This window comes from Otolemur garnettii, unplaced genomic scaffold (assembly GCF_000181295.1).
Source record: "Otolemur garnettii isolate 467f Iridium unplaced genomic scaffold, OtoGar3 scaffold00004, whole genome shotgun sequence".
In the NCBI taxonomy this organism is placed as follows: domain Eukaryota; kingdom Metazoa; phylum Chordata; class Mammalia; order Primates; family Galagidae; genus Otolemur; species Otolemur garnettii.
In genome coordinates, this window is record NW_003852399.1 from 43564234 (window position 1) to 43573257 (window position 9024).

The 9024-nt window shown below is 44.8% G+C and overlaps 1 protein-coding gene across 2 annotated transcripts in view; it reads left to right on the forward strand.

Annotated features, from left to right (window-relative positions):
• PAG1 (phosphoprotein membrane anchor with glycosphingolipid microdomains 1) overlaps positions 1–7930 on the forward strand; it is a 140834-nt gene extending 132904 nt beyond the window's left edge. For both annotated transcript variants that reach the window (XM_023517711.1, XM_003782529.3), the window contains exons 9-10: positions 3101–3160; positions 7304–7930. In XM_023517711.1, coding sequence (XP_023373479.1) covers positions 3101–3160; positions 7304–7645 — 402 coding nt within the window. In that variant the 3' untranslated portion in view covers positions 7646–7930. The remainder of the gene's footprint in view (positions 1–3100; positions 3161–7303) is intronic.
• The last annotated feature ends 1094 nt before the right edge of the window (positions 7931–9024 follow it).

Here is a 9024-nt window from a genome sequence, read left to right on the forward strand (position 1 = left end):
CACAATGCCCGGCTATTTTTTGGTTGCAGCCGTCATTGTTGTTTGGCGGGCCCGGGCTGGATTTGAACCCACCACCTAAGGTGTATGTGGTTGGCGTCTTAGCCACTTGAGCCACAGGTGCCAAGCCCCCTACCACGTTCTAAGTACACTCATCACTTGGTATTTATGAGTACTGGTTCTGAGGTCCCCCTCCCTGCTGAGGATACCAAAATCTGTGGATGCACAAGTCCCAAAGTTAGCTCCGCAGAACCCTTAGATTCAAAAAGTTCTACCTCCCTCAAATAGTGCATTTTCCATCCTCATTTGGTTGAATTCCTGCTATATTTATTGAACAAATGATTTAATCTCTAAGCCTCAGTTTCTTCACCATGGAAGTGAGAGAAGATGCTAGAAGATAATTGAAAGGGAGGAACTGTGACCTGCTGCTATGGCAAGGGAGGGGGAAAAACTTCCAGGAGAAGACAGGAACACTGAAGACAGTCACGATGTGGGGAGGCCTGGGGGAGGGAGGAGGCCGTGAACGGATTACCAAAGTAGAAGGGTTCAGAAGAACAGTTGCGTAGCCCGGGACAGAGCAGAGAATGTGTGGCACAGACGATGGGAGAACTAGGGTAAGAGTTAATACACAAATGGTTCTTATACTTTTTCTAACCGTTGTCTTAAGTCTCTTGAAGTCAGAGAATGTCAGATGAATGAAAATCAGGTTGGTGACATCATGGCTAATTGTAGCTACCATAGAAATTTAGCACAAAGAGTTTGGACTCTGCAGATGATGTCACATTATTGAAATTTCTGAGGCTGGAAAATATATATTGTTTTAGAACTCTAAGCTCAGGCATCAAAGGAAAAAAAGGAGCAAGACCTTGGTATAACTCAGGCTCTCTGCGTCTTTTTAAACATGAGTTCAAAATGAAAGGCTGGAAATGAGAGTTCGAAATGAGAAGCTGGAAAAATATATTCTTCTTCTGTAGAACTTGCTGCATTATATTGGCATGATTGTCCTGCGTCTGTTATGAGAGCAATGGTTAAGAAGTTTCAGGGTGAATTAGAGGCCAGAGGCAGAGGCCAGGGAGAGCCCTGCTCTCATTTTCATGAGGCTGCCAGCTTCTGGAGCTGTGCTGTCCCGTACCTTAGCTGCTAGCCCTGTGTGGCTAATTAAAGTTAAATTAATTAGTAATCCCAGCGCTCTGGGAGGCCAATGTGAGCAGATTGCCTGAGTTTACAGGTTTGAGACTAACCTGAGCTAGAGTGAGACCCCCATCTCTAAAAATAGCCAAGCGTTGTGGCAGCCTCCTGTAATCCCAGCTACTCCAGAGCTGGAGGCAAGAGAATCACTTCGGCCCACAGAGTCTGAGGTTGCTATGAGCTGTAATGTCCCAGCACTCTACCAGGGGGTGACAAAGTGAGACTCTTTCTAAAAAAAAAAAAAAAAAAAAAAAACTGGAAATGCTCATCTGGGAACCAAATTGTCTTTCCACAGCGTAATGAGTTTGAGTAATCTATCATTGTCATATAAATAATTTAAATTTTAAATGTGTGGAGAATTTGATATTCATGCAACAAAAAGATTTCAATGAGCATGTACTGTGTGCCACACCATCTTCTAGGTGCTAAGAATTGCAGGGAACAACACATATAAATGAATTAAATTCCTGTCCCTGTGAGCTTGCATTTTAGTGAAGAAACAGACAAAGTTTATAAGAAAAAAATAGAATATGGACGATTGGGAAAAGGGAGATTGGGAGTAGTTTGGGGTAGAGCAGGCAGGGTGTGTCTAACTCTGAAGGTCACACTTGAGCAGATTTCAAGGAGGGGCAAGAGTGAGTTACAGGCTTTCTGGGCAAGAGTAAGTAAAGCACAGGGCCAGCCTGATGCCTTGAGGCTAGAGCTTCCCTGGCTTCTAAGGGAGAGGTGGGAACTGGTATGGCTGGACAGGGATGAGCAAGGATAGTAGTGGCCAGAAAGTAACCAGGGCTCAATCCTGGATGGCCTTGGTGACGGTCTAAAGAATAAGGTCCTGAGAGAGAGTCCTGAGCATCAGAATGGCACAACCCACCTGATGCTGAAAGGACCCTATAACTCCACTTTTGATGGTAACAAGTGGCAGCTCAGAGTGAGGATGGGTGAAGAGGTGCTGGAAGTTTGGGGAGAGAGGATGAGATGACGGGTGTGTACTAGGAAAGAGTCAGATGATGTGGAGCCACGTCAAGGGTTCATGGGAGGGTTGAATTCACCAGTGACCAGGGAGCATGATTGTGATGGATAACTACGGAGTTGAAACTTGGTGAGGCAGGAAGGAAGAACATCAGGAGAAGGGGAGATGGAAAAGGTGGTTGGATCCCAGCAGCATTGAAAAAGCATCAGAACTGGGTCACAGGAGGGGTGAGCCTGGATGATGGTCGCTGGTCTGCAAGGGACAGGGAGGAGCTGGTGTGGTGCAGAGAGTTAGGGTGAGAGGGAGTCTGTGGTGATCCGGGAGAGAGAGTGGTAAGGTCAGGGGGTGGAGCACAGCTTCAGTGGGCGGCAGGGGAGGTCAGGGAACTGAAGGATTTGGAAGGATGCGTGAAGTCATCATGAATTAGGACAGGAGATATGCCAGAAAGAGAACTGGGGAACCAAGAGCCAAAGCACCGGGCAATCAGACAGGCCACCAAAAGTGAGTTGATTTAACTTCTTTTAGCTTTGAAGTTTCCAGATAACGTAAAGATCTCCCTGAAGACACCTGTAATCTATAAAAGTACAGAATTCAGGCATCTTATAAAGAAACACTCTGAGTGTTTTTTAATTATCAATCCTTTATAGATATCAATCCTTAACAACAATTAGGACTTGAAACAATATTCTACGGCCTATTTGCACCTACAGATTCAAATATAAATTTAGAGGAAATTTCTCCAAGTATAATACTGTTTGGAATCCCAGGACATCATAAAATAATAGATAGATGTGTTTATGTCATGGTCCTTCACATATTTTTTTTTGTGGTTCCATAGAAATCATCCAAAAACATTTTTAGAGAGATATGAGGAATTACGTGCGAAAGAAAGGTTGGGTCATTGACTCTAAGCTACTTTCCTTTGGTTTGTGTTTGTTCTGACAGAGATTTAGTTCATTGTCCTACAAGTCTCGGGAGGAAGACCCAACTCTCACAGAAGAAGAAGTAAGTTTTTGTTTCTTTTAAATAACAGAAAGTGGGCGGCACCTGTGGCTCAAGGAGTAGGGCACCGGCCCCATATACCAGGGGTGGTGGGGTCAAACCCAGCCACAGTCAAAACTGAAAAAAAAATAAAAATAAAAAATAACAGAATGCTCTTACAACAAAAAAACAAAAAAGTAGAAGAGCTGCTCCCCTTGAATAAATGCACTGTAACATTACCTTTTGTCTGAGGAGGTAAAATACTTTCTTAGGCCTGCATTGGGGGATCAATGTTGAGGAGGTTGGATTTGTAGGGACCCAGAGAGAGACTGACAGGTGGTGAGGTGGATGACAGCATGGACAGGTCAGCTTAGGAAAAGAGGCTGAATAGAATGGAGGAAGGGAGAAAATAAGAATAAAGAGAGAGAAATTCCAGTAGGGGGCTTTAGTCAGCAGTCAAGAAAACCACATCAAAAGGAAATAAATAGTATGTTGGAAAATTCAGTGAATTGGAACAAGTAGATGTCAGGGAATTTGATCCTGCCCGAGACATACAGGGGGAAAATCTCAGTGAGGAATTTTGGATGCAGAGAACAGATAACTTCAGGAAGTACAATTCCAGGCTGGAACTAGGGTCAGACACAACAGTCAACAAAAATTGATTGTATATTCCCAAGCACTGGGGCTAAAAATTCACTGTTTAGACTTACGGTGAAGTGTTAAAATCATAAAAGCTAGTACATAATACAGTAGAGCCTCCATAGCTGACCACCTTTCTGCATTGACCACCTCCTTAAGTTGACCTAATTTTCATAGACCAACTTGTACCACATGTACGTGGCAGTACAGTAGGCCTAGTCCCTTATGTTGCCCACCTCTGTATATATGTTGTTAGTTTGTGAAAGTCCCTTGGGCGGCCAATTTGCATAAGTTCTATTGCATGTAGATGGATGGAGAGATACAGATATATAGAGCTATATTGTCTTGCCACACTAGGCTCAGAAAGCCAAACCCCTGAACCATCAAGGTACACACAGCTTCCGTCTGGCGTGCCTGGCACAGTACGTTGTATACATGTACAAGAACAGTGTGCGTATGCAGGTCCATCTGCCCCTACACAGGGCTCTGAGTACTATATGAAGCTAGACCCACACACACACTGAAAGTTGAGGGAGCAGAGGGCCTTCCGTAGGTGATATGTCCACCGCCTCTTGTTCCCTATTCCTAGGAGTGGACCTGCCATCTATCTGTCTGGTTGCAAGAAATAAAACCTTGGGGTCATCTTGATACATCCTTCCCCCCACTGTCCTCAGACGCAGTCAGTGGCTGGGTCCCCTCAGTTGCACCTCCACACTGTTCCTTTCACTCCCCCTCCCTCCATCCCACTGCACCGCCCTCCACTAGGCCCTTGCATCCGGGGCCTCCTTCCAGTCTGGTTTCTACACTATACCCAGAGTGATCTCATTTGGGACAAGCAAGTACAATACATATGAGTTCTGGAAGCTAATCGTTTAAAACTAAGTCAAGACAATGTAAAATTTCTAATTACTTTGCTTCTTACCTTACATTCATTTGTGGTTTTTGAAAATAGGACCTAATTATACTGATGAAATTTTAACATAAAATAAAGAACTATGATTCCCCAACATTCATTTTAGAAAGAACATTTAGGGAAAATAAATATATAAATCATCTCTTCTTATATTTATGTAATATCATGCTGATGGTCCAGACCAGGCGTCCTTAAACTATGGCCCGTGGGCCACATGCAGCCCGCCTAGGACATTTATCTGGCCCGCCAGGTGTTTTTGCCGCCACTGCCTATCCTGCTTAGCAGCTGACTCATGCTGGGGCCCACAGTCCGGCCCTCCAATGGTTTGAGGGACAGTGAACCGGCCCCCTGTTTAAAAAGTTTGAGGACCCCTGGTCCAGACAGAAACTGAGGTTTGAGCTTTTAAGTACTGTTATCCCAATTTAACAGAATGATGGGGAAAGGGTTGATTGTTAAAAGAAGAGAAAAGGAAAAAAATGAAGAGAGTAACTTATAAGAACATAAGAACAATTTACAGAGTGAGTAACGAAATTAAAAGTATAAGGAAAAAAACTGAAAAGATAAATAGCAAGGTAGCAAGAAGGTTTGAAGAGTAACCTGTAAAATAATAGTCAGAGAAAACTCCAGAAGCTCTTATAAAAATTGAAATACTCTGTGATACTCTTTGCACATTGGGTTCATTCCCAGAGCCAATATTAAACTGCAAGTTAATGAAAGAACCTGTAATTAAAAAATATATACAGTAAAGAGTCTAAAAGGACCCAAGAACTCTTACAGAGAGCAAGGGACATTAATGCAGGAAGCATGGGGAAGGAAGCTGAGGAGAGGGACTCACCGTGAGGGGATGACTGCCTTCATTACAGTCTGGGTCACAGAACCCTTGTCCTTCATGTTACCCTGTCACCCACGGTTTACTGCTTTATAATCAGTCTATACTTTGGGCTTAGATTACTAGGCAGATGTCCTCAAACTATAGCCTGCGGGCCACGTGCTGCCCGCCTAGGACATTTATTCGGCCCCCTGGGTGTTTTTGGCACCGCTGCCTGTCCTGCTTAGCAGCTGACTCATCCCAGGGCCCACAGTCCAGCCCTCCAATGGTCTGAGGGACAGTGAACTGGGCCCCTGTTTAAAAAGTTTGAGGACCTCTGAGTTAGAGAATAAATCCCATATGTTTACACCTTATGGTAAGGTGGATTTTTTTTTATTCTTCCTAAGTTCAAAGAAACAATAATCCTTCTATTTTAAAGCAATTTTTTCATTAAAAGTTCTAAGGTGAGAATGTTAATTTAATATTCATTAAAATGTTCAGATCAACATGGAAGAGTTTCCCAAAAACCATTTCACTGACTGTAAACCCTAGGATTGTCAAGGCCGAGCAAATCTGAGACCCCAGCAGCAGTGAAGAGCCCCCATGGAGATGACCAGTTAGCATGCAGCAGGCCTGTCCCAGGAAGCTCCTGAGGCCAGCTGGAAACCTTACCCGCACTTCGTGAGAAAAGGAAACACATGAAAAATGTCCCCCAGCATTGGAAGCTGAGCATCTGTCAGGGAGCACAGTGACTTATTTCTCTGGTGTTTGAATGAATCAATCACATATGTTAAAAAAATAAATACTTGTAATGAAGGATATTTTTACCTATTTCCAGCCCATGATTTATCACCATAAAATAGTGTTCCCCCCAAATTTTCTTAATCAGCACATTTAATCTGTCATTGCTAAAGAATTCAGTCCCTCTTCATATTAGAATTATAGAAATTTATTAGTGAGACTGGGAAGGTGTACTTGGAAAACTACCTGCACTTACTATAGGAAGAGACCATCCCATAAGTTATCTCCAAATTTCATTTCTGAGTTAGCTGGCTGCAGGTAAGAAATGAATTTTCCTGCTGAAGAGAACTAAGGCCAGACTATCAATGTCTCTTTAATCAATAACACGCAACTAAGTCAAAAAAATGATGGGAAACAGCGCCATTGCAGATGCGTGCATACTGCCAGCCAGAGTGCAGCCGCTGCCCCTCAGACCAGCTTGGTGCAGACAGCGTGAAGAGTCCACGCCCGTGGGCCACGCCCTGCGGCAGACATCAGAGTCAGCCCCTGGAGCCAGGCCTGTCCCAGAGGTTCTCACTCAGTGGTGCTGTGACAGAGCCTACGAATCTGCCCTTCCAGTAGATTCCCAGATCCCACTGCTGCTGGTTCAAAGCCCTCAGTTTGAGAATCACTGGTAAAACACATGTTTTCTGCCCTTTATTGTAAAGCGCTAGAGCCTTTTTCAGGTGAAATACCATCCGTGATGTAGAAAGGAAATAAAACATGATGTGGCGGGAGGCCCAGGGCGTCAGGACCTGCTCCTCAGATTCGGCAGCAGACCTGGGAGAGCTTGGTTTCCACGGAATGAAGGGGCTTGTGACTGATGTGCTTACTCAGCTGAACATAATGTACATAATTATTCTCTAGTGAGGTCCTCCAGAATTAGTGCAGCTCGTGAAGGACAGATCTGAAAGGGGCACGTACACACACATGCCCACCAGGGCTAAGTATGTCGCTTGTCAAAAAATGGTGCTGGGGGACAGGCTCAGCTGGGAGCTTGCTTATTCATTGTCCCTTTGCTTCCTAGATCTCAGCCATGTACTCATCCGTGAATAAACCCGGACAGTTGCTTAAAGCACCGGAGTCCACCTACACCTCCATCCAGGGGGCCCCTCAGAGGTCACCCTCCTCCTGTAATGATCTCTATGCTACCGTTAAAGACTTTGAAAACCCTCCCAGCAGCGCCCTTCCACCAGCAGGCAGACCCAGCCAGGAGCCCGAGCCTGATTATGAAGCGATCCACACTCTACACCGAGAGGAAGAAAAGGCCCCCCTGGGGACCAGCGGCCACCATGGCCTCGGCCCAAAGGAGAACGACTACGAGAGCATCAGTGACTTGCAGCAGAGTAGAGATGTCACCAGGCTCTAGCAGCCCCGAGGGCCTGCGACCAGCATCTGGGGACATGTCTTCTGTGGAAGAGACGGGACACAAACCTGTTCTTCACATGCTGCTTTAGTCACCTGAAGACGGTTGGAGATGCTGTGGCCCTTTCCCCAGGATTTTAATTTCTGAGACTGAGGCAGGGACCTGGCTGCACCTGAGTGCCCACCTGCCCACCAGGTGGAGGCCGCTGAGGGGGACAGGCACACCCAAGCACATCTCCCGTCTGCACCTTCACCCTCCTCAGAAGACCTCGCAGTCCGTGGTCCCAGCCCATCACGGAGTAAAGCCCAGCCGTAAAGACTGCACTCTCCAAGCCCCGCACCTCCCCTGGCCTGAAATACTGCCGTAGGGAAGAGCCAGGTTTCTCTTCCTCTCTTCCCTTTGCTCTGTCTGCTACTGACTTTAAAATGTACGGCTTTTTCCTCTGGAATTTTTTTTATTTCTGTGGTTCATTCCAAGGAAATCCTCCCAGGAAGTTTGGCCTTTGGGTCCCACCCAGGAGTTTCAGGATGGTGAGTGGCCTTGCTGGTTACTGTGCGCACGCCGGTCCTCACGGAGCCACTTGTCAGCACCTGGGAGTGTGACCCCCAGGTGAACGGGATTAACGAGGGACCTCCTTGAGTCTCCTCGGCTTTGGTCCTTCTTCTTTTTTGGCAGTCTGCATCAGCAGCCTCTCCCCAAAGTACTTGAAGTCAGTTTTAGATGCTTTATTTTATTTTTCTAGTCAAAACATTGTTACCCCAGTGTTTGGAAACTCGTCAGAGCCTTTTCAGTATTTTCAATGAATATTGTGGTACTTCTATACTTGTTTAAGCCCAGAGCTCATTCCTCCAAAACACGAGCCTTAATCTTTATGTTGGGACACAGACCACATACTTGGACGGCAGCCATGCTTCCATCTCTGAAGGGCTGTGGGCATGAATGTGTGTTTCTGGTGATCTCTGCTCCCCACACCAACAGTCTTATAAGTTAACTGCTACCCCAAGGTAATCTATCTAAGATTAAAATGTAAACATTTATTTTTGTTATATTAAATTTATAAGAGGGTTTCTGTTTATTGCCTAATTTCTTAAAAATGCCAGAAAACAATGTGTATTAACTATTTTGATTTTTATGTACAATGATTTATACTCTCATTTTGAAAAGACATCATAAAGCACATCTAGCTAGATAAGTACAAGTCGTTGTTATCTTTTTTCTAACCAAGTAGAAGATTTTTAAAGACTCACCTTTTCAAATGGTACTTGGAGCTCCTGGTCCAAATCCCTTAGACTGCTGGAGAAATAAAGGGAGTAGACATAAATCATCATTTTCAGTGATTTGTGGTGAGCGATATTGAAATATATGAAATAGTAAAAATGAAC